The sequence below is a fragment of the Callionymus lyra genome, chromosome 10 (assembly GCF_982586985.1).
Source record: "Callionymus lyra chromosome 10, fCalLyr1.hap1.1, whole genome shotgun sequence".
Lineage (NCBI taxonomy): Eukaryota > Metazoa > Chordata > Actinopteri > Syngnathiformes > Callionymidae > Callionymus > Callionymus lyra.
Genome location: NC_141827.1, coordinates 16,914,302 through 16,939,792, shown reverse-complemented (window position 1 = coordinate 16,939,792; position 25,491 = coordinate 16,914,302). Strand labels below are relative to the sequence as shown.

At 37.1% G+C, this 25,491-nt stretch overlaps 1 protein-coding gene across 2 annotated transcripts in view; it reads right to left on the bottom strand.

The window, feature by feature from the left end:
• LOC148070580 (calcium-dependent secretion activator 1-like) overlaps window positions 1-25,491 on the bottom strand; it is an 88,377-nt gene that overhangs the window by 5,969 nt on the left and 56,917 nt on the right. For both annotated transcript variants that reach the window (XM_087800516.1, XM_087800517.1), the window contains exons 20-26: window positions 23,898-24,039; window positions 21,312-21,467; window positions 20,661-20,808; window positions 17,611-17,685; window positions 17,303-17,386; window positions 17,121-17,153; window positions 14,233-14,340 (exon numbers count right to left, since the gene is read on the bottom strand). In XM_087800516.1, the coding sequence (XP_087656642.1) occupies window positions 14,233-14,340; window positions 17,121-17,153; window positions 17,303-17,386; window positions 17,611-17,685; window positions 20,661-20,808; window positions 21,312-21,467; window positions 23,898-24,039 (746 nt within the window). The remainder of the gene's footprint in view (window positions 1-14,232; window positions 14,341-17,120; window positions 17,154-17,302; window positions 17,387-17,610; window positions 17,686-20,660; window positions 20,809-21,311; window positions 21,468-23,897; window positions 24,040-25,491) is intronic.

The window sequence follows — 25,491 nt, the reverse complement described above, 5'->3', positions numbered from 1 at the left end:
GGGCTCCAACCAATCTTAAAGTACCCACTCTACTTCTCAGTAATGTCAGGTACTTTAGGGGATGTTTGATAAGAGTCCTTCGCAAGTCCATGGTCTACCACGTGGCACATATAAACAGAGACATGATCCAATGTACTCTAATGTACTGTATTTCCACTAAAACCGTGCAAATTCCCATTCGTCTCACCAAGTATCTGCTTTTCATATAAAGACTGTTGACTTGTATGTGGCGATTAAAGGAAATAAATAGCCGTTGTTGTCAAATGACTCATGAGGAATAAACAAGGGTTCAGTGTGTTAAACCTGACAGCGAAGCTATTCAGATAGAACCCACACACACACACTCTGAACACACACACACACACATACGCTTGTTGGTTGAACCAGAGGCTCCTTGAAGGGGTAGCTCAGAGTCTTTTATGATGCTGAGAGCCAAGAATGTTGGAGTTGAGGAGGGGCCTCACCACAGGTGGTACAAGGGGATTACAAGCAACTGGGGACTCTGCCTCTTTCTGCCCCCGCTGCCTCTGTGTGTGGAATGACTAGCTTTGTGCCGAGTACAGCCTTTGACACGTATTGTGAGTCCCAGAGATCAAAAACGTCGTCGTTCAAATCGATGTACTTCGTTAGTATACCGGACCTTCTACACACAGGAGAAAGGGAACATGAGCTCATCAGTATCGACGACAACTAATGGGTTGAAATTATATATTATGAAATAACTTAACTTACTCTTTTTCACCTGTTTAAGTTCCCCTTTGTTGCCAGTAATGCAAGAAAAAAAATGGGAAGAAACCACATTCGGTTTACATTTCGCTTTCTTTGAAGTGTAAAACATCAACAGGGAATTAATTGTTCACTGTGTCTGGTCCTGTCAGAAAAAAATGTCTTCATCTTGTCTTCTTCATGCTAAAAACTGGTGAAATTAAGACTCATCATTACACATTAGCTGCTCTAAAGAAGCTTCAATCATTTTTCCTACTGAATAACTGATTCTTTTGTTGTTGTGTAACAGTATATTAACATATACAGTACTTTTCAGGAAAAATGTATGGTTACATTTTGGGTGAAAAATTCAACTTCCTGTTTTTAAAAATGTAAAACACAAAATACTACAGAGTGTCTTGTTATTCCAGGCTGTTTAAGACCAATCAGCCGCAGGTTTAGGGCAGGCAGTCTTGACCACGCCGCCTTTCCCTTGATGGAGCAGGTGAAATCTATCCCACTATTGGGAGGTGAGTTGTAGAGGTTGGCTTAGCTGCCTTGCACCACGGCCAATCATCTTCCATGGTTCTAATGGCCCTGGCTTTTGACGGAGGATGGCGATTTCTGCTTCCAGACAGCCACAAATTGCTCCTGCTGAGCCCTTTAAGCACGACAACCCTCTAGGTGAACATGATCCATAGGTTTCAATTCACACATTTTCTGTAGGTCAGTCCAGCCGTGTCTGGCTGCGTATCTAACGGCAGTTTTCGGCAGAAGTAGGTGAAAAGTTTTTAGGTAGAATCTACACTTGACAGCAGACAGTTAGTGATTGGAAAATCGAGTATTCAACGCCTACAAAAGATCGGTGGGATGTAAATATTTAAAAAAAAATCTAAATTTCATTGTTCTTTTGGGGGGTCAGTGTCATTTTAAATGCCACTTTAATCGGCAGGATAGTCACTTTAAACATTCGGCTTTCCAACTACTACAACAAGTTGTGTGTGTAAAGTAAAATGTAGACATTTTTTACACATATGCTACAAGAGCAAGGTAATCGTGTGTTATCTTTTTTCAAAATAAAGACGGTCAAATTGACATACTTCTTATTGGTTACAGGTACGGGTCTTCTTCAGGAAAATCTAAGCATTTAGGTTAACAGAGTTCTCATGGAAAGCTTCTCACACTCTCTAAGGGAAGGATCCAGCCAACTATTGGACCATTGAAAGTCAATGTCAACTCTGAGACAAGAGAACCATGGTCTCAGATTTAGAGGAGCAAATCTACATTCTGACAAAATCACTTTCAGCTGCGAACTTTAAGAACTGAAGGTCTTGCCTGAGCTACATTATCTCTATATCTTCACTCTAAACATTTCCACTTTTACACAGTAGCTCGAAATATTGCCCGTATTTTTTCTCTAGAATTAATACTTCAGAAAATGCAAAGTCAGCATATCTTGACAGAGAAGCTAAGAATAGTTTATGAAGGCACATCAGTCCCATCAGAATATTCAACGGTTCAATTGAACGTTTTAAAATCAAATCAAACTTTATTGAAATTCTGTATAGGCATTGAATCTTTTATTTAATCTTGACCTCTATTGTATCATCAGTATGTGTCTGTTTGTACAAAAATCTATTTTAATTTAAATATTTACATTAGAAAATGTACTAAAAACACTTTTTCTGGAGATTACATCTTGTTAACCATAACCACGCCCACTCTCAATCCCGGACGTCTTCACCTCCAAGGGCCTTGTTGTATAAACACTGCGGGCAGGATTACAGCTGCCTTGAGGAGTGAAGCCATTATTACGTCATACTAGACTCCGCTCTCGTAACCTCTCGTTCGCTAAGATTTCAGACGGGGGAGAACTTTATGAAGTAATAACTTTAAAACATCATCACGATGAGAGACATCTTTGAGAGGATGTCAGTAATGTCAGGATATTCCATAAATATACATTTTTAAGAAATCCTGTTACTATAGTTCCACAGGATTGAATATTTAATTAAAAAACTTGAATAGAAAAATATAGAATATAGAATATAAATCATTGGAAAAAAAAAATCAAACCTAATTTGATCAATTTTAGAGATATTTAAATTCAGTTATTAAAATAACTAATTCAACATTTCAATATACAAACAATTTAATCCAGTTCAATAAAAACAAATCCAAACTCTCAATGAAAAATAATTGAATTCATGTATTCAAAATAAATAAATAAATTCATAACTCGTGTCATCTCAGGGTCAATGTGAACCAAAGGCTGGCAAACAAATGTGTTTGTGGTATCCCTTGTGTTGTCTCAGGGTCAAAGTGAACGACCTCAATTGCTTTTTTTTTCTTCAGGCCTCTATAATAATAATACAAGTCTTAGAAAATACTAGTTTCAAAATAGTTTCAATATTTAATATTCTCATGGCAATGATACAATTCCATCCGTGTCCTCTGTGCATTTTGTAAAAAACAAGAACACAACTTAATCGACAAAAATGGACCCACAACCAGATTGTCGTTGATTTACTTGTATCGTTTCTCTGTGAAACTAAAAGTTGACTGTCAAGTGAATATCTGAGAGAGTGCGAGAGAGGGAGGTGGGATGTTGGGGGTGAGGGGGACCCCACTGAGAGCCAGCTGTGTATGCAATTAGTGGTGGAGCTGGAATGATGATTGGTGGCGCGGCAACACTGATGCCCAGTGACAGCCGAGAGAATAACGTGGAGGCGAAGGCAATACTCTATCCCTCACTGTTGCATACTTAGCTCCAGCGAGCACATTCAGTGGATGGACAGTGAAACAAATAAGGGCCGGCCAGGAGGGGCCGTGACTGCAGGTTGTTATGCTCTTTGGACAATGGATGGATTTAATTCTATCTGTTCTTCTTTTGTCGCCCGCCGCTGACCTGTTCTCCTCCAGCAATTACCATAGTGATGGTTCACACCCCTACATCCCTTCAAGTCTTGTGTGAGAGTCCCACTGTGAAAAGTTAAATCCCTGCATGTCTTTGAGGTTTTTTACACATTTGGAATTAAACAGTGAAAAACATCCGATGGTATAATCTCACTTTGCTATCCCAAAATTCAATGTGTCAAGAAATAATTAATTTTATCTTCTTTCTGGACAAAAATGGCTTCTTGAGTTAACATGAACATGTTGGATTTTTCATTTTTAGGGATTTAATGACTTTGATGAGTTACTATATTGTACATTTTGAGTTAGACACATGGAAGAATGGACCTGAGAAAGTCATGGACTTGAACTTTATGAAGTCATCGAATTAAATTGGGACAAATTTGAAACAAAATGGACGGAGAAATCGAATAAAACTGAAACTATATCACATCTACTTATAGGCTACAGAATCATCAAACTCAAATTTTCAATATTCTATTTACAAATCCCTTCTTGTTACACCTGTAATTTATGTTCCTATTCATATCTTGATTTGTATTGATTGTTATTTAGTCAAATGTGTGTTTATGACAAAACAAAACCAAAAACGAAACAATATTTGGGAATTACGCAGGGTACAAATAAGAAGAAGTCGCTGTAAAAAACTTTACAAATTTTTTTTTACAATAATAATAATAAAAATATATATTTTATTTGTATTGCAGTTTAGATTTAGTCAACAAATCTAAATGTGCTAAAGTTTTAAAACAAGAAAAATACATTAAAGACATTTTTTAAGACGTTAAAAAATAAGACAGTAAAGAAAAAACAAAAGTCACTAAATGTTTTTTGTGTGTTGGGTTCGACTTTTCATTCCTGCATTTAATAAATCAACTTGGAAGAATCCCTTTTCAAATAGATAGTCCTTAATTTTTTGTAAAGTGTTTTTTTTAACGCTTGTGTAATCTCAGGGTCAAAGGCCCGAAAACTAGTGATGGTCTGATGAAGCTTCATGAAACTGTGTCATGTTGTTTAGAGGTCAGTAGGTGGCGCCGGTAGTTTGGCAATGATGTGATGTTTCATTAGAACAGTTGTTTAAAACAAAGGAAAATAGTGCAGAGATCGCCATCTAATGGACTTTGAAAATAATGACACTGCTTCATGAAGCTTCAACAGACCATCACTACCAAAAAACAAACCTCCCAGAAATACATATGCAGTGGTGAAGATCGTTCACCTTGACCCTGAGATAACACAAGGGTTCAATTTATATTTTCAATATGATTATTAATTGAAGTCACATCTATATCCAGTTTTCAGACAAATATCCAACAAAGAAAAATCAATAAAACAGTGGTTTAACTGTTTAATGTAATATGTACAAATTATTGGTGATGGTCTGATGAAGCTTCATGAAGCAGTGTCATTATTTTCAGAGTCCACTAGATGGCGGTCTCTTCACTATTTTCCTTTGTTTTGAACAAATGTTCTAATGAAACATCACATCATTTCCAAACTACCGGAGCTACCTACTGACCTCTAAACAACATGACACTGCTTCATGAAGCTTCATCAGACCATCACTAGTTCAAAGTAATAGATAATAAGAGCAGATAGTGCCATATAGTGGCCTATGAAAATAAGGCTTCATGAAGCTTCATTAGACCATCACTACAAATAATGTATACAACAATATATTAAAATGCAGAAGCGGCGAGCATCACTGAGACAAGTTTAAAGTGTATTCCGTGTGGACAAAAAAAGGGACTTATCTACAATCTTCTGTTCAGTCAACAATGTGGCCCATTAGAGTAGAATGACGAGGCACTATGTCTGCACTTAACAAACTAACAGGTCTCAAACTGTTTGATTGTGTTGTGACACAGCAGCACCAACAGAACCGACAGATGGAGTTTTGACTCAAGGTACAGCAGAACCAATGGAGGGGGGGAAATTCAAAGCATTATGTTCTTTGCACCGCACACTATTTCTCACTAGATTCAGGTAAACGAGGAAAAAACTTGTCATTTCCGTGGGGTCAGTGGGTGGCAGAGGTTGGAGGAGGGGGCCATGTTGTGAGGAACTAAACAGTTGAAAATTTTGGTCAGCTACCAGTCATTGAGTAAACACACAATGAGCAACAGAAAAGCTCTGCGGTGGACAATGGAAGGAGAAAAAAAGCCGGCAGCTCTGGGTCCTGAGAAAAGTGAGCCATTCTGTGAACAAAGAGCCGCTTAGGGGAGGATTGAGGGAAAGAAAAAGAGGGCTAAAACACTTGTGGGCTCAGGGAACTCTATAGGGGGAGCCAAAATGGAATAAGCCAGCAAGCACTTGAGGGTCCCGCCGAGCACCTGAATGGAATGGAGAGGTGGAGCTGTGGAGAAGGGTTGAGGATGGTGAATGGCCTTCTTTTGGGCCCAATTTGTCTCCTTTCACCCCGCTCACCCTGCACGGACTCTGACAGATGTACAAAGAGGGAGCGGCGCTGAGCCACTCATCCACATACGGCAGTGAGCAGCTGTCACCTTTGTCCGACAAGTTAATCAAACAAATGCCACCTTACCTCCCTTTTTTCTCAACAAGCCAGAGGGAACGAGGGAAGGTAAGGGGGCAGTGAAAGGGTGACAGAGACCCAAAAGATGACATCTGTGCCCACAATCAATTCGCCCGCCGACTCATCAATAAAGCAGCGTGGGCTGACAGAGGAGAAGACTCCATTAAACTGGTATTTTCCTCCTCTTGTGTTGATGGCAGATTTAGTGTCCTTAGTGGTTTCCTCCCGGTAACAGGGTGCTGGGTAAGCTCCGAGAGGATTTAGAGCCCAAAAGAAACCAAGCAGGGCAACAAAATGCTCACTGGGTGTAATTATTGTGGACTCTTAAGCTGCTTACAAACTTCATTAAACGGAAGTGAAACCTTTTTTCAGAGCTTATTTTGAATAGTCACACACAGTCAATCTAACCTATCCCGACTCGCTAGTCTTTTTCATTTATTGTGGCCTTCGCGACCGCCATTATGTCCATCACTACGGGCGTTGTAATCCTTTTACTCCGACTTTCCTGCAAACTTAAAGAGCTTATTGGAGCGTGATGAGGAACAAGAGGACTTCGGCACGGGACGGACACAACAATGTTGACCACTGGTGGAGAAAATATCTGGGATTTGGTTCAACTCACATGAGGTGTAAACGTAACCAGAGAGACTTATGGTATTAGACCTGTATTTCTTTGATATTCTGCTCAGAGTATATTACAGCTTTTATTTTGAAGGGGACACAAGTATATACTCTGGAGACACCCCAATGTAAATTCAACAAATTGGTCCAATTTAAATTCAGACCATATTCAATTCATTTTAAAACAAGGATTATTTCCATAATTTCAGCTACTTACTTCAATTGTAACATCCATAATCCACTCGAGTTTACTCTCTTCCCTTTTACCTTATCTTTTGGGTGATTTGATTTTCAAGTTGATTTTTTTTTCATAGTTTATCAATCTTTTGTTTGTCATTTCTATTGATTTAATTCATCTTTTCACCTTATCCTCAGACCCTTACCTTTAACACTTACCAGGGAAACACTGCATAATTCAGATACTTTCGATATTAATTCTATATATTCTATTCTATTAATTAATTGTTCTTATCCTTTATGAAAAATTGCTGTATTTTCTGTGGGTAATTGGAATTTTTTTTTTTTTTCAATAAATCAATAAAGTTCTACCTAATTCTGATACATTTCATTTAAAAGACGAAGCTTTAATCTTGTCATGTTGACTCTCTATCATCTACGGCAAATAAAACAAATGTCTTGGATCTTTGTTTTTGACAGCAAACATTGGTTTTGTATTTATTATTTTATTCTCGGAATGTAACTTTATTCAGTTCCTTGTTTTCGACACTGTCCTTTTGGTGACATTTATTGACCTTTAAATTAGTGAAAATTGAGATTATATTAAGAAAAAAATATGTATTTTATGTTGTTTTTATTTCAAAAGGTTTATAAATGTTTCATTGGCATAGTAAGGTGTATTTTATTTTTAATAAATCATTTTCTTTTCTTTATTATTATGTATTTTAGTTTTCCTTTGGCTCTTTTCTTTACGCAACAGTAACACAATATATAATATATACTGCGGCCCCTCAGGAAATGTCATTGTGCAGCACCGTTTAAGAAAGTGTACTGAAAATGTGCGTGTGAAAACACGAAAAAGCTAACTTTCCGTGACAAGAGTGTGTGTGTCTGAGGTCACTGTTGATTGAACTGTTCACTTGGCCTGGAGTTCACCCGGCAGGCCACAGTAAAGTGATCAAGAATCCTCAGACCATTGGATTTTTTTCAGCTCGGTGGCATAATCTCCTCACCAACACAATCTAAGATCCACAAAACACACACACACACACTCGTGCGCGTGCACAAAGCCACCCGCTGATACTGGAGTACAGCTCTGGTAATGACAACAATCCCAAATCCCTCAATCTGCGGCTCAAACTGACCCTGACCTTCCCTGCGTGCCGTCACAGTCGCCGGCAGTTGGTCTATAGGAGGAGCAGCGGTGATTAAAAAGAGGTTTAATGTTCGTCACACAGAAGTGCAATTTCGCCACACTGGTGAATCTGATAACCATCCAAGGTCAGCGGAAATACTTCAAATCAATCAATGAGCCGCGCTTCTAATCCCTGCTGCACAGAGGCAGATTAAGTGTATAATTGACCTGCGTAATCCCTGTATCTGCATCCACGGCCCTGGGAAGGGACAAAGTGGGGGGGGGGGGCGTGGTGACCCCCCCGCCACCACTCTCCTTGGCTGCTCCCCTTTCCCTGCCTCTTCCCAGCTAGCCGGGCCAACCCCGAGGCCCGACGTGGACCGTGTTGTATCATCGCCGTACTGGATTTGACTCACAGCTCAAGACTGTCGTTTTAATCAATGAGCCCTCTGCTGGGTTGTGCTAAATCCCAGTATCATTTAAGCAATCTGTTTTAATCCGAAGCCTCTTGGACTGGTCTTTCAAGAACTAAGCCCAGGCACGGGAGGGCGGTGGAGGATCCAAATTAATTTGTCCCTCCGTTCTGCACACAAAAACACGCAGAGGTCAGAGTGGATTCATTGTGTAAGTGAGGCAAGTCGGAGTCGTGCCTCAACACCAGATGAAAGTCAATAGATACAATGAATGACAGATATGACCTTTAACCTTTACCTGAAACGCTTAATGGTAAAATTACTGAACTCTTTAATTCATTGTTCCCTCCTCGGTCCGTGAGACATTTCCAAGTGAATTAAAAAAAAATTAATTAATTAATAGTGCCTAAAAGGTGTTTTTTCATTTAGAAAAATAAAAGGGATTTTCTCTGAAATAACATTAGCGCAGACCTGGGTAAAGTGCCGCCCGGGGGCCACATGCGGCCCTACGACTTTACTTATGTAGCCCGGGTGACATCAAAATAGCACTATTGACTGACAGTTTTTAAATGTTTTATCTAACAATTGTATTACTAGTAAAGGTCTACATGTAAGATTTTTTCTCTCTTGGTTCTTTCTATCTACCTTTTTCTATTTCTTATTTTAAAAAGGAATTTATATTAAAAGAAATGTTACAAAACTTATTTAATGGCATAATGTGTTCGATATACTTTATTTTTTATTCCAAAATATATGCTATATCTTTTTTTCAAATCCCTAAATAAAATACATATTAAAATTGAATTATAAACTATCAGATTAACACTAAATCTTGTTCAAGAATTTATTTTTAGTTATTCTTTTTGTCTTTGTACTTTCTTTTTTCTTTGACGGCCCCTTACAACATTCACAGTATATAATGTGGCCCTTGAGAAAATGCATTAGCCTGTGACTCTTGACCCGTGAAAATGATTGAAACACAAACTCTAGAAAGAAAACTTCTGACTCAAAGTCCTCATTCCATCAAAATGCTTGAACACAAACTCACGGTTTGGCTCAAAGTCTCTGGAAACTAGTGAGACACACACATACAGAACACCATCGTCAGCATACAATCAAATATACATAGAGGCAAATACACAAACATCTTGTTGTAACCAGTCCAGAGCATTTGCTCTTCCTTTTTTCTATCCGAATGTTGGTCCGTGAATATCATCCTGACCTATCTCCAATTTAAATCACAATTTAGCTGATAGTTCTTCTGTTGTGAAGACTTGAGTATTTTTGTTTCTCTCAAGGGAAACTGATTCAATCCTCACGCTCCAATAATAAAACTTTGATCTAGTATAATTATATGTGGGATACAGAGGCATTATTCACGACCGATCTTACTTGTGATCCGTCGTAAATAATGTCTGAAAATAGCTGAAAAGTTTTCAACTTCACAATCTTAAATAACAAATCAATACATACAAAATAATACAAAAGAAGATTAAGCCATTTATTGTTTGAAACAATCACGTATATTATGTTCTATTTGTGTTGCCTGCGACCTTGAGTTTTCACCGACAAGGGTAAATATTAAGTAAAAGAAATGAATACATAAAAAAAAAAGATCGACATGGTAAAAAAAAGCCCTTCTAATAAAAATGTGTCACACTTAATTCCGTAATATGACAATTGCAGTTATTCCATTGGTGTTATTGTTGATGACTTCCAATCAACTGATGATGTACTGATAAATCAGAGTTGATTGTAAATTGACGGGTCATTGATTCATTTAGAAAATGTTTATTTTTCCTCTAATATTTTAATTTAATTTCTGAATATATGAGTAAAGATCTCCATTTGATGTCTTGAGTCATTTAAGCTGGTCGTCCTCAACAGCAACAACAGTAAACTCAGAGGCACTGGAAGTATATTAAAATAACAACGCAGTCACAATCAACAATAATATTTTTCTTTTACATATTCACCCGAGTCGATCTCCTCTACCGGAGTGAATACAAAAATAAGATTTGTTCATTTGTCGTGAATCAACAGGGCTTTGTATTGTAATCCTGTCAAACTGAACTGCGCACCTCTTCATCAATTTAGCAAAGGTTGGCGACTCATCTCTATGATGCTGATGTGATTACAAATCCTGTTGCGTTGAGGTGTTTTCCACTTCAGGAAAAAGGAGTTAAACCTTCTCTTGCCATAGAAAAAAAACCCATTTAATCTTGTCAAGAGGTCAGAAAAAAGTGTTAATGCGGTTCAACAAAAAACAATCCAATGTACACAGTTCTTCATCGGGATTGACTCTTTCAATTGAACAGAGTTACCAACGCTGGTGCAATGATGGTGAAGGATGAGGTCTATTTGTGGTTGGAAGAAGGTTTAATCTTCCTCCTCATCTAAATTTAAAATTCAAACTGGATTATTCGTTCATTTTCATCCATATATATGAAGCTTCTCTTCATTACCGTCTGGGTTGTGGCACAAAATTGTCGGCAAAATAATCAGGGGCCTCCTTTTGCGAGAACAATTGCCTGTCTGTCCATTCGCAAATGGGTTTCAAAAAAGCACATTTTCAAAAAAAGGAACTTTATTAAAATAGTTAAAGAAGAATAGTCTTTCCTAAACATTTAATATTCGACTGAATTTGTAAATATCATGGATGATGGAGATATCGTTTTCCAACTGTTTTAAATTAGGTTGAGCGTTTTAAAAACATGCACCCGTTCACACCCGAATTTGGATTCTCAAGTTTTGTCTCAGTTGAGTCTAACATGAAATGGATATCTGAGGATAACCAGGGTCTGTGTTCTTACGGTCAAAACATTCTCTCTGGATCTTTAATTTAATCTATGTTTAAAAAAAAAAATCTCCCGGTCTGCCCTATAGGTCAAGTGTATTCTGGGTCCTTCAGATCAGCTTGTGACAGAGATGAACATCCCATTAAAGCTCCCATTTCGGACTTTTAAAATAGTCTTTTCTTTTTAATTAACTGTATTTTTTTCATAGAACTTCAGGTAATTCCTCTCAAAATGCCATTCAACACATTTAGATTTCTCCAAGAAGGTGATTAAAAAATGTCTTAATCCACAATTCTAGTTGGAGCAACGAATCAGAAGAGGTAAATGTTCATAAAAATCTAAACAGAGACACCTTCTGTAGCACTGCCGGCAAAACTGATCCAGGGTGACAATAAAGTCAAGGGAGAGTAATCCTGGCAGCAGCACGACGATGGATACATGGCAGCGCGAGAGGCTGCGGCGAACACATCACACTTCTGTCAGCAGCAGGCGGACAGTGGATGGAGTGGATTTCACCTCCAGGCCTCGGTGAAACAAAATGGCAGAGACAGATGCAACAGTATACACATCTCCACTGTTCAGTCAGCAGGGACTGAGGTCAAGGTGGGGAGGTGACACTCTCGGGGTCAGAAAATGCCTTTCAGCAATTTTAAAAATGACTCCTTACTTATCAACGCTCACCTGTGCAGAAGAATGAGGCTCAAGTTGTTGTCTTATGAAGTCAGATGTGTGGGTCGCATCCACTTCGGAAGATTATATTTACACATTCATGCAACTATTCAAGATGTTTCTGTTCACACTTAAGACAGAAACTCTTCATTGTTTCATACAAAACAATCTTCAACAGGCTATTTTATAAAACTTCTTAAATGCAATGACTCAAATTCAGTAACGTTGTCATGTAACGCATGCAAAGTTTGAACGAACAACTAACATTGTTAATAATAATAATTTTCTTATTTTATTTTGATTTTTTTTTTTTTGAAACATTGCTGTATTTGCTGTGGCTATTGGAAAAAAACTATTTCATAATAATAAAGATCAATAAAGTTCTACCTTACCTTACCTTACCTTAACAGGCTTACAAACTCAAATATTAATTTACATTATTAAAAATGTTATTTTTCTTTTCTTAAAAGATCTTGAATTAAAGCTAAAGCATCACTGGTTGCATATCTGTTTCAGCAAATCTATAACACACACGCACAAACAAGTTAATAAAGCTTTGTATGTTTAAATATTTTAAACTATGTACGTGAAAAAAAACATATATACATACATATACATACAATATTTAGAATATCTTTAAGGTCAAGCTCTCAAAATCTTTCTTTTCCCTTCTGTAAGTCAATCCAGATGTTGGTATTAATGATAAAACACTTGGGTTTTTGAAGGACAAAAGGTTCATCATGGAAACTCTGGAAAGCTTTCCTGTTCAAACACACACTTTTTAGGATGTAAACACACATGCAACTGAGTTTGATAGTTTCTATCTCGAATTTAAATTACGACTGAATCTGTGCTGGATTAAAAAATAAACATTTCCACCTCGACCTTCACTCATGTGATGTTGATTTGATCTAAACACACTTTTGATTAAAGAACCACTTTATTATTATTATTATTATTATTATTATGTATTCTTTAAATGAATAAGCAGGTGGTGTTCAGTAAATGGCCGTGGATGAGGTTCAGTGTTCGGTGCTGCAGTGCAGCTCAGGTGGAGGTTTTGTCAGCTTGCCAGCCTGTCACTGTGATTAACTTCGCCTTCCCTTGTGTCAGGATCTCCAGCCTGTTTGCACTTCCAGCCCTCCCACACAGCAGCACTCGCTTGAGCACTTGGACACACATCAACACCTAGATTTACCTGCACTTTTCTCTTTTTTGGTGTTTTTTCGCACTCGAGTGTGAACTTGCTTTTGCTTCAGATCACGTTGATCTGTGTCGTTACAACCCTCAATCATATATGCACTGCATAAATCGACTTAATTGGGCCGATTTATGTGGTTTAAAATATATATTTTTATAATGATATTGAGTCTAAAATATTCACTACAAATATTTTTCACAATGAATAAATGTTTCTTAACAAAAAGATGACGTTTCATTCGCTTCCTATGTTTTTATTGTGTGAATGCTGGGAAGCATTCACATTATTCTAACCTAAACTTTGTGCCGCTTCTCCTTCCACAAATCGATTTTAGCTCAGCTTTTATCAATTCAGCTTGTTTCCCAAATGCGGGCTATGTCCTAGCTTTCTTTTATCGCTTCCACTCTTTCTTTTATTCCTCTTTTTCTACCCCATTCATTTCAATGGGAAAAATCTTCAACTCATGTTTCAACTCCTTCCACTTTGACCTACTACTTATAATTTTACTATTAATTCTACTACTAATACTACTACTACATCTTATTTTACTACTAATTCTACTACTACTTCTACTACTAATACTACTACTACTTCTACTTTAACTAATAATTCCACTTATACTTCCACTACTACTTCCACTAGCAATACTACTACTACTTCTACATTTAATACTAATTCTACTACTACTTTTATTTTTCTATTACTTCTAATTTTACTACTACTTCCACTATTACTTCTACTACTAATACTACTACTACTTCTACTTTAACTACTAATTCCACTTATACTTACACTACTACTTCCACTAGTAATACTACTACTACTTCTACATTTAATACTAATTCTACTACTAGTTTTAATTTTCTACTACTTCTAATTTTACTACTTATTCCACATCTTCTAATTCCACTAATACTGCCACTATTGCTTATACTACTAATACTACTACTAATTCCACTACTACTTCCACAGCACGGCGGGGTCACCATTCACAATGCATTTTCTTCTGGAAATGCACTCTTTCTAGTTTTCTTTTAACGTGTAACTGAGAGTTTACTCACATCAAACAGTCTTTCAACGTAGATTTCCTCGTTGACTTTCTCCCTCAGCATGTCCTGGGAGTGACGGACGAAAGTCACGTAGCCGTCTGCCACATCCATTCCAGGCTTCTGCAGTGACAAAAGAGGATAAGATAACACTGGCTTAAATTGAAGAAATATGAATAATAATCATCAAAATAAATAAAGACAAACATGTAATTCCATCTATTTGGATCAGCGCTCTAAAATTTGCATTTCGTTTTAGAGGTAATGGCATAAAATGTTGTGATTTATAAATGTGTGATTATAAAGTTAAAATGATAGTTAAAACTTCACTCATTTTCAACTACCCTCATGTCGACTTAAGTTGTTTGTTCAATTTAATGTAGCCACTGGAGCTCAGTTTTGTTCTTCTTCATCTTCGTCCAAAAAGACAGTTAAAAACATCAAAATACCTTGTCTATAACTTCTATCTTTGTATATTTTAAGTTAGTTTGTAGAGGAAGTTATCAGTCTCTAGGTTCCTACCTGACATCTTTCCTTCTTGAAACACCTTTGTGCAATGTGCAATTTTATATAATATTAAGTAAACCACTAATTATCAGCTTAAAATATATATTAGTTTTTAAGTGTGTCATTTTGGATGAAGATGAAGCGAGCTTTGCAGCTAGCTTAGCAGCGTCTGCTAACAACAAAATCAAAATATAGACTTGTTTAATGTTTTTTTAGAACAATTTCTCTTGTCGAGGCTTCAATACAAGATTGCCATTACAGATGAGCAGTATTGTGGTATTTGGATGTTTTTAAAAGTGTATTTTTGGACGAAGATAAAGACAAAGGACGACACTGGGCACATTTTTCCCAATAAATCTAAAAAGGAACAAATTACTCACAATAATCACAACCCTTAGACAACATGGTGAGTAGAAAATGAGTGAAATTGAATTTTGAGGCGATACAATGACCTCAATCCCTGAGGATTTCCATTTTAATCAAGATATTTTGTCTTATTACACTTTGGTCAACAGAATTTTCAAAAGGTACTGACCTATAATATTGAGGAAGATCCAGTGTTAAAAGTGCAAGTTAAGCCTTAGATCATTTCAAAACTAATGGGCCAAACAAAACAGGTATTTTAGCACATTTTGAGTGGAGCTGATATTGTGTAAATAGATATTTCCCTCCAACGAGAGAACATTAAGAAGACAATTATCGTGTTGGACTGACAAAGCTGACCTCTGCCAGCAAAAGCCTGGTCACATTCAGCGACAAGACAGTCGCTCGTAATTTTCTCATTCCGTGTCGGCCAAAGTGTTGGCAGCTAATAGAGATCTGAGGCACACACACATGCCACACACACACACACGCACGCACACGTCCAACACCACTGCCACCCAGACGGCAGAATGGACATGTGTTGTGCAACATGGACTCGCAATGTATGCATGACAGAGAGTGAGGCACGAGGCAGACGGCGGCTGGTGTCTGGACGCATGCATATGAATGGACAGCACGAGGACTTTCGATGTGGAAATCAGACAAGCGAAAACCGTCTGGATCCTGTTTCTTCATGCAAAAGCTCGGTCAAATATTTGTGTGTAACCGTACACAAACACAAACGCCACACCACGAGCCACACATCCACCCTCGCCAGTCGATTTATTCAGATTCGAGAATGGATACTCGGGTATGAATCTGATTTCCGCTGAATCAAGTTGTTGGTAACAACTCAAGGTTTTGTTACACACAACAGAAATGACAAATAAATCAAAATTTAAATAAAAAAAGATTTTGGAGGCAAGTTTGACATTCATGTTCTTAACGGGCAATTAACGTGTTGAATGTCTCTTAAATAGATCGTGGACCTCTATTGTGATCATCAGTATGTGTCTGTGTGTACAAAACTTTATTTTCATTTAAATATTTACATTTGAAAATGTGCTTAAGCCACGCCCGCCGAAAACACTTTCACTGAAGATAATACCTTTAGATTAACCACGCCCACTCTGCCGTGATTGGTCAAGCATGGAGCTTTTAATTCTTAAGTCTCCACCCCCAAGGGACTGGTTGTATAAACAAAGCGGGGTGTGATTACAGCTTGTTGGAGGAGGAGTGAAGCCATTATTCTGTCATAATTGACTTCGCTCTCGTAACTTCTCATTCGCCGAGATTTCAGATGTGGTGAGGAGTAATAAGTTCAAATCATCATCATGAAGAGAGACTTGAACATTCGAAACATGTGAGGGAGTCGATCCAGCATCTTCCTGAAGCTGCTCAATGAGATAAATATATCATAAGCAGTGTGAACATAAACCATTAACAGATGTACTTTATGAACTCACTTGAAATAAGTTGTTCACGACCAGTGGACCAGTTTGGCAGGCATTTGATATTGAAAATATTATTTCTGTTGTATAATTATTACTGTCTTAATAGGTGTCCAAATGTATATTATCTTCCGCTGGTTCAGCATTACAGTGAGACGTATTTTTCATTCAATATTTTAGTTTTGCAGTTTTAATCTTTGCTTAATCTTAATCTTTGCCGGTCAAAGCGGCAGGCCGTCAACAATGAGTCTGGTTCCGCTCGAGGTTTCTGCCTTCTAAAAGGAAGTTTTTCCTCTCCATTGCTCACTGTACAGTGTTTTGTTTCTTTCTCTTTGTTGAATTGCTGGGATCTATTTTTCCTTAATCAACTGTAGTCTTATTTCAACTGTATAGTGTCTTGAGATAACTTTGTTATGATAAGACACTTTAAATACAATTGAATTGAATTGAATTGAATTGAAACACTGCTTTTAATAATACATGATAAAAAAAACATATATAATGTAATTATTTTGACAAAACTATAAGTTAATCCTCAAAGATGAAAAGCAGTGTTAAAAAAAAGAGTTAACAGTCTCTTACTGGCACTTCCACGTACTTTGAGGCAGCTTTCACCTGAAAAGACAATAAGAACAAATCAAGCTTATGTTTTTTTTTGTACATTTGTACTGTTTAACTAAAACTAAATAAAAACACACTTTCTTTCATTTCTCAGAAGCAACCTTTGATGAGAAATGGAAGAACGGACAACAAATGCTACTCACTGTAAAAGATAGAAAGGAGGAGAAGAGTGTTCCTTCGTCGTATCTGGATAGTTTCGCTAAAACACTCTCCAGAATCACCACAAACTGAAAATCAAAAGTGTCATTTTGACATTAGTAAATGTGTGAGAGGCAGATGATTGATGATTTCACCTGAGGTCAAGTTTAACCTGGCATTACCAAAATTAAAGTTCATTTATTTTTTATAATCACCAAATGAATTGTCAACAATAGAAACCGTTGGTTTACATATATAAACACAGTAATTCATGAATAAACATGACAGTACACGACACTTTGGAAGTCTTTACCTTGGCAACCAGCAGAGTGATCATTTCCTTCACCGTCTCCTCGATGAGGTCGTTGATCTGAGAGTGGTACTGCCTCTGCAAAGCGAGGAGGGAGTCATGTGAGACTCAGGAGGATAACACATCCGCTTGTTTAAAGTGAAGCCAATGCTTCAGTGCAAAACCAAATTTCAATTCACATACACACCCAAAACACGCAAAAAAATAGTCTGAAATGTTTTAATTGTTATGTGATTTTAACATGATTATGACACTTCCCCAGATTCCACCTGTTGTCAGGAGTCTGACTAGAAACATACGGGTGACATCGCAAATACTACTCCTATATTCAAACAGTCTATAGCAGTGGTGGGCTGCCTACAGTTATATTTAGAGACTAGTAATGAATAAGAAAAAAAGTGTTCCTTTATACACAATCTCTTAACTCATGGGGACCTGGGACATGTATTAACAATCCAAAGTATTTAAGATTAATAATATAATAAATAATAAGAATATTTCACCGTAGGTATTGTATTTACAGTGATCTACTAAAAAATAAAATCTAACTGGAATAACTGTTTAATGATGTCAACATTACTGATGAATTCAACTCATACATATTTCTAATCTAAAAATTATTCAGGTTATTTTGAATATCCAGTACAGCTAAAAGTATTTGTTTTTGTGTATACGTATTTTCTTGTTGTGTTTATTTGCATTTTTATGTACATATTTGTGAGTAATAGTTGTGTTTCCTTTTGAGCTAGTATTATGCCCTGTATTTGTTAAGCTGTGTGTTGATTGATGAATTATCATTAGCAAAACAATCTCACAAATCTATACCGATTTATTTTCCCCCAAAAAAACTTACATTAAAAGAAGAAGAAGAATGTGAAAAATACATCTCATGTAAAAGTATGTCGACTCTTCACCAGCGCAGGTCAGGGCGGCCATTAGAGCCAGTCGTCATGGTGACAACAGCATCCTTTTGTTTAGCCTGCTAGCAACCGCGGAAAAGAAACACATCCGATAATAATGAATTCATTGTCAGTAGCCGCTATCAGCATGTCACTCCCGAGACTTCGCACTTCCAGCGTATGTATATTCAGAGGAATCTAAACAACTGCAGATGTCATCCAAACAATTCAAGGACCGGAAGACTCGGAGGGAAAACTGATGACTAATTATACATTTGGGAACCCGGGAGGCGAGATAACAATTAATTTTGTCACGTACCCAATGTAACAAACTTTCACAGGCACACGGCTGGGGGAGGGGAGAGTGGGAGAGAATCATATCCAAACATGTCTCATCATGACTTTATAACTTTATATTAAAGACTTTTGCATGAATAGATTAAACTTTTCCTGTTTCGAAGGTAGTTAGAATTATTCGTCACACTTTTAAATGCATTATGTTAAAAAAAAAAAATGGAATCAGAAAAGGGAAGGACTAGAGTTTGTATTTGTGGAATGATTTCAACCATTTTCCTCTTGAGAAAAGTGTGATTTAATGGTATTTAGTAATAGTTTGTAATTTTGCCATGAATTGAACTCAATAGCTAATGCTAAGCTAACAACAACAATGCTAACGCTGTAACCCTCTGAAATATTTATTTGTTCTTTTGTTAGATAAAACAGAAAGTATGTCATAATGATACTTTTGCAAAATCATGCCTTCCCACTTACTTATTGGGTAACTTTCCTGGAAATTCGTAAGCATTTCCATACATTACTCTGAATTCCTAATTGGTGTAGCTCGGCCATTTTTCCAAACTAGCAAACCTTTTCAGCTTTGTCCAAACATTTAGATTTGGATTGATAGCAGTTGACTTTAAAACTACTTTTAGTCACCAGGTTGAACGTATATCTAGGAGCTATGTTGATAGTTCCAAGGCCTGCCTTTCACGTTGTTATAATAGTTTTAATTGGCAGTTCAATTTAAGGTTTTTGTCGAACCAAAGACCACCAGATTCCCTTTCACAAGCTATGATCTAATTGTTGCGCTTTCGGGGTAATGGGTTGTCCTTGGCAGCGTGGCCTTTCAGCATTTGTCAGGATTGGAATCTTGTCACTGTGGATAATGACACTTTCTTAACAGCTTCAACGAGCATTTTGCTAAATTCACAGTTCGCACCAAAGCACATTCATATCTGGAACACAGATACGCACGACTTAAACCCTTTGCAATAATTGTTTGAACGAATTCTTTCAGCCAGTTTGGAATCTTCAGCCTACAATATGAAAGGGTTCCATCTGTCTTTTTTCAGGCGTTACAGGCATGTCCAACCAGACCACTCTGAAGATCCAGGTACCAGAACTGGAAACGTCTCTAAGTGCTGAGAAGAGCTGGAGACGAGTCTCAGATCAGTGTGAATGAATTACCACCTTAGGTGTGAGAGTCAAAGGTGAAATGTCACAATGTGTCGCATTAGGCGAGCCCCAATGTTTGCTATTTGGAACCTTATACACATTCAAATATAATGACTTTACAAACAAAAAGTGACAACTTTGACAACACAACACAATCCGTTTTTTATTGAGTAGTACCTGCGAGAACCAGTGGTAGAAACTAGTACAAGTGGGGATGGACTAGGAGGACTACTTTAAATGTGTTGTGAAAAAGCAAGAAACCAGATATTACTGAATTGCCCAAATATTTACTTCCAGAAATCAGAATATAAACATGTGTTCAAGAATAATTGTAATCAAATCAACAGTACGTTTATGGATCAGTATTTTACTGTAGGTTTAAAACATTCGCATTTTTTTGCAAACACATTTGTTAATTTCATGAAATACAACATTCTACGTGTTCATTTTTTATTTATATTGATATTTATCGATATATCCAGTTTTCATGTCAATATTGTTCCTGTCACAGACTTATTTGTTTAATAGATTTTTAGTTTGAGCTGTTTTTGAAATTATTTTAGGACTTTAAATATATATATTTAGATATATTAAAGCTACATATATAAGGTCTTGTATACAGTATCGAACCTCAATGAACTGATCCTTCTGTCGATCCGTCTTTTATTTGATCCCACCCTAATGTTAAGAGGCAAATACCTCCTGTTCCAGGTCCATGGAGCACAGCTTGGCTGACTGGGCTCTGGCATCCACCATCACGTTGAACATGGTGCAGATGGACTGTGGTACGCGGAAGTCTGTCGCCCGGCTGCTTCTCTGGAGCTTCGCCTCAAATGCAGCGCGGGTCCTTCGCGCACCAATAGAAGCCCAAGATCAAGTTAATCATTCAAGTGATCCTTGGAACAGAGTAACTGTTAAATACCATGATTACAAAAAAAGGAATATTACGTATTCTAATGAAGAAAAACCATTTTAGTTTAATTAAAAATTAATATACAGTAATAACAGTTTTTTCAGTTAGCAAATACATTAAAAATGCTACTTTGTTGCATCTATATTAAATATACTTACTTTCTTTGATCATTTTTCAAGAATGAACAACTAAGAAAACTGTACATAGAGTCAGTAGAAAAAGAGAAGTAAAAAAATAAATCAATTTTATTTATTTATTTAGATTTTATTGGTAAAGATCCTTATTTTCTCAAGCTTTTGTCGGTGATTTTTTTTAATGTGTTTTTGTAGTCTTTAAGAATTAAAGACTCTAAAAACTTCCAAACAAAATAACATTTCACCAACATTGTCTTTCTTTTCGTTACATGCAGTTGATATACATACGTATTATGGTCTCACCGTTTCACACAGGACTCGATCATGTCACTTGACATCAGCTTCAGCCGCATCTCTAGGTGTTTACCAAACTCTTCTTCTGGCCAGTGAAGGTCTTTAATGAACGTCTGCAGAGCGTCAAGCTTCCAGAAGAGGTCCTCGGATGTCCCTGAACCATTGCTAGAGGAAAATTGAAGTATCAAATTAAATAAAGGTTGGTGTTGAATAATTGAGTGAGATAGAAACTATGTAAGTAAGTAAGTTAATAAGTAATTAGGTATGTAAGTAAGTAAGTAATTTTTATTTATATAGCGCTTATCCAGACCAGGGTCACAAAGCGCTTAAACAATTAAAACAATATTCAATAAAGTATATATTTTAAAGGACAAGATAAAACTGATAACACAACAGGAGTTCCAGAAAATCAAGGAAAAGCCTGAACAAATAGAAACGTCTTAAGATGTTTCTTAAAGGAGTCAGTAGATCATCAAACACGGAGAGAGAGGAAGATCGTTCCAAAGCTTAGGAGCAACAGCCAGGAAGGATTTCTCTCCTCTGGTCCAGAACTGTGTTCATCAGTAGATTCTGATCCACAGACCTCAGAGCCCGAGCTGGGGTGTAAGGCTGGATCAGATCACTGATGTAAGGAGGAGCCTGACCATGAATAGATCTGAAAGTAAGAACCAGAATTTTTTAATTGATCCTGAAAGAAACTGGCAGCCAGTGAAGAGTTTTAAGGATCGGAGAAATGTGAGTTCTTCTACTAGAGCGGGTTAGAATTCTGTTGTGCCTTTGAAATATTAGTGGGTTCATGAGGTTTCATGAAACGGTGTTGTCATTTTCAAAGATCAGTAGATGGCGCTCTGATTCTGCAAATGGATTAGTGATATTGAGTCTATAGCGCACAGAGTGACATCTAGTGGTCTTTAAAAAGCAGTGTATCAACTTATGTTATGTGACTCATAGAATAGAATAGAAATCTGTTGCTCCAGTACCAAATATTAAAATAATAATAATAAAAATGTATAATAATAATAATAGTTTGAAGACATGTTTGATGTTGTTTTATGATTCTAATAGATAAAGAATCAGGTCAATCTTGTGGAAAATATTTATTAAGGGTGACCTGGTGATATATGTGATATTTATTAGCCAACAGGCTGAAACTAGTCGAGATATTTTTGGTGTTTAATCTGATAAACTTTTACATTTTTGCAAGTCTGGGTCCAAGTTTTTTTTTCCAACCAATCAAGGCAACACGGTTAAACAAACTGATAACAGTCATAGAAACTCATAACAGTCACAAGAACACTTATTGTGTCGGCTTGTTATTTCTCATACCTTCTTCTCACAGTTTTCTAATTACGTTTTTCTTTCCATTATGCAAAACAATTCAATTCTGTTTTTAAAAAAAAATGACTTTCCCGTAGGTCTGTATTATTAATCTCAGCAGGATCTGTAACGTCAACATCTACTAGAGACGGTTTTTTGAAGGAAGGTGCAAATGAAACATCTACATTGGAGATAATAGTTGCAGAAATGAATAATAATGACATTTTAATGCGATTTCTTTAACTTATGGTTGGTCTATTGAAATTGCCTCAGCGGGATACGGCGGGGGATCGGAGCGAGTGGCTCTCTGTAGGGTTCCTGTTGTGAGGGAACAAGCGTGACACCTCACCTTCCAGTTGTTGCTGCACGCAGCATTTTGCTGAAGTTTGAATCGTGAGGTGTTGAGGCGTTTAAATACAATCGTCCGACTTAATGTTGACAGAAAGTATTATTGTAATGAACACATGTGTAGTACAGGGTAGTTTTTTAGTCATAAATGTGGAGAACACCAACTCATTTTAGACTCAGACATTAGGGACGAGTAACCCTGATTCTTATAGACATGTACTTTATATAGTGGTGCTATATATGAATCAATAGGTGACAACATCAGTTAAAAAAATATGTCAGATAGCTGTATTATAGAGCAGAGGAGGCCATCTAGTGGTGAAAGAAAGTAAGGACACTCCATCATGAAGCTTCATCGTATATATACAGTATATATATTCCCATTAATGTGTCTGTATATCTTGTTTTGAGCATGTAATGAGACAAACTGACAGTTTACAAGATATTTACTATAGATTTCCAATGGTTTTAATTTTTTTTTCACCATTCTATTTGAAAACAATGATATTATTCCAATAAATAATACGGTTCAAAACCCGAGCACTCCAAAAGTCAAATTTCTAAATCTGAAAAAAATTGTATTTATTTTGTCATATACGTGTCACAAGGATTTACCATGTAGCTAAATGTACCAGTGGGAAGTTGATGCTGCAAGAGACGTAAAAGGATCGTTCATTGCTTTGTTTAAGCATGTTTAGTCGCTTTAAATATTAATATTAATGGTTTAGTATATTGGATTGTTTTCTGTGCCATCGATCTTACTCCATTTTTCCCCAAAATGCATCTATAAAGAAATACACATTACCATCTTGTCTGTTGTCTTTGATATATTTCCTAACCTCAAATACAAGCTTCAACATAATCCAGTCACAATAAATCCCATCACGTAGTTATACTTTAGTTTGTATTACTAAATTTTTAGTTCCTTACTTGACGGGCTCCCAGGATTCTCTCTCAAAGCCTCTATGGATGGACTGAGCGATGGACGACTCCATCAGGTCCACGTAGCGCACCACCAGCGGGGCGTAGAGGTCCTGCAAGTGTTTATGAAACCTCCCGTTGCACAGGTTGTCTGGTGTGGAGAGAAGACAGTAAGTAAGTAAGTAAGTAATATTTATTTGTAAAGCGCTTTTCCAGACCAGGGTCACAAAGCGCTTAAACAATCAAAACAATATTCAATAAAGTATATATTTTAAAGATCAAGATAACACTGATAACACAGCAGGAGTTCCAGAAAATCAAGGACACACACAGTGATCAGTGTATGATTTTGTGATTGACTGACAAAAGTGCATTCGTGTCAGAAGTGCTGACACAACTGCGTGTACGAACAGACACTCGCTCTCACGCAAGAATAATGTTTCAAACACACAACCGAACACAAGTCGCCCTAAACTCCGCTGGTCTCCAACTGTAAAAAAGGCAACTCTGACAAAGACCACAGGAGATAAAATGGAGGCCAGTGTGTGCTAATGTGATGCCTCACGGCTCCATGTTGTGTGTCTGCTTTTGCTCTCCTACTCTCTCTCTTTGTTTTTTTTTTTCTCTCTCCCCCTCTGAGCATGTGTGTGTGTTGGCATTGCAGTCAAGGTCGATGAACACAGTAGGTGCAATGTTTGTTGTGTTCCCTGATTACCACGCTCCCAATTAGCCACTTGAGCGGCTGTTGTCCACTTGGATGAGTCGTGTCCAGGAGTGTGAACGCGGGGCTCGCTCGGGCCTCGAACCGCCACTGCTTTAGACCTCATTAACTCCTGGAATGGCAGAGCCACGTCGGGGCGCCTGTCTGCTGCTAAGGCTATTTACTGCTTCATAATTGCACCGCTATGAGGCAACAGTTTGGATGACCTTCTGTGCAAAAGATGATGCTGTGGGAGATTTATCGGGCGGCGTGGTTCGATGCAGGGGGAGCTTCACTGACGGCGCCAAAAAAAACTGTGTCAGTTCACATAGAGAAACATTTGAGAATGTGATTCCAAACTCAACATGGTATTTATTAGTGTTGGAATAATTATGATGACCTTTCTAGTGAACTTTTGGTATTTTCAATATATAAATAAAAGCAATACTGACTCCTTTGAGAAACATCTTAAGACGTTTTTATTTGTTCAGGCTTTTCCTTGATTTTCTGGAACTCCTGTTGTGTTATCAGTTTTATCTTGATCTTTAAAGTATATACTTCATTGAGTATTTTTTTGATTGTTTAAGCGCTTTGTGACCCTGGTCTGGAAAAGGTTACTTACATTGCAACGTTATTTTCTACGTACTATTTAATTTCAAGAATTTTCTATGGTTATTCCATACACTTAGTGACTTTACAATGAAAGTAAGTATATATAATTATTCCTTTACTATTTGCCTAGAGCAAATGAAGGAGCTGGAGTATCACCTCCAATGTGTGGGGAGTGTGTGTGTGACAGTGTGTGTCTGTCCATGCTTAGGGGGTATGTATCTTTTCTTGTCTATGTGGAGCATTAAAGACTTTTAGAAATTAGTAAAAAAAAAATAAAAAAAGGCTTTGTTG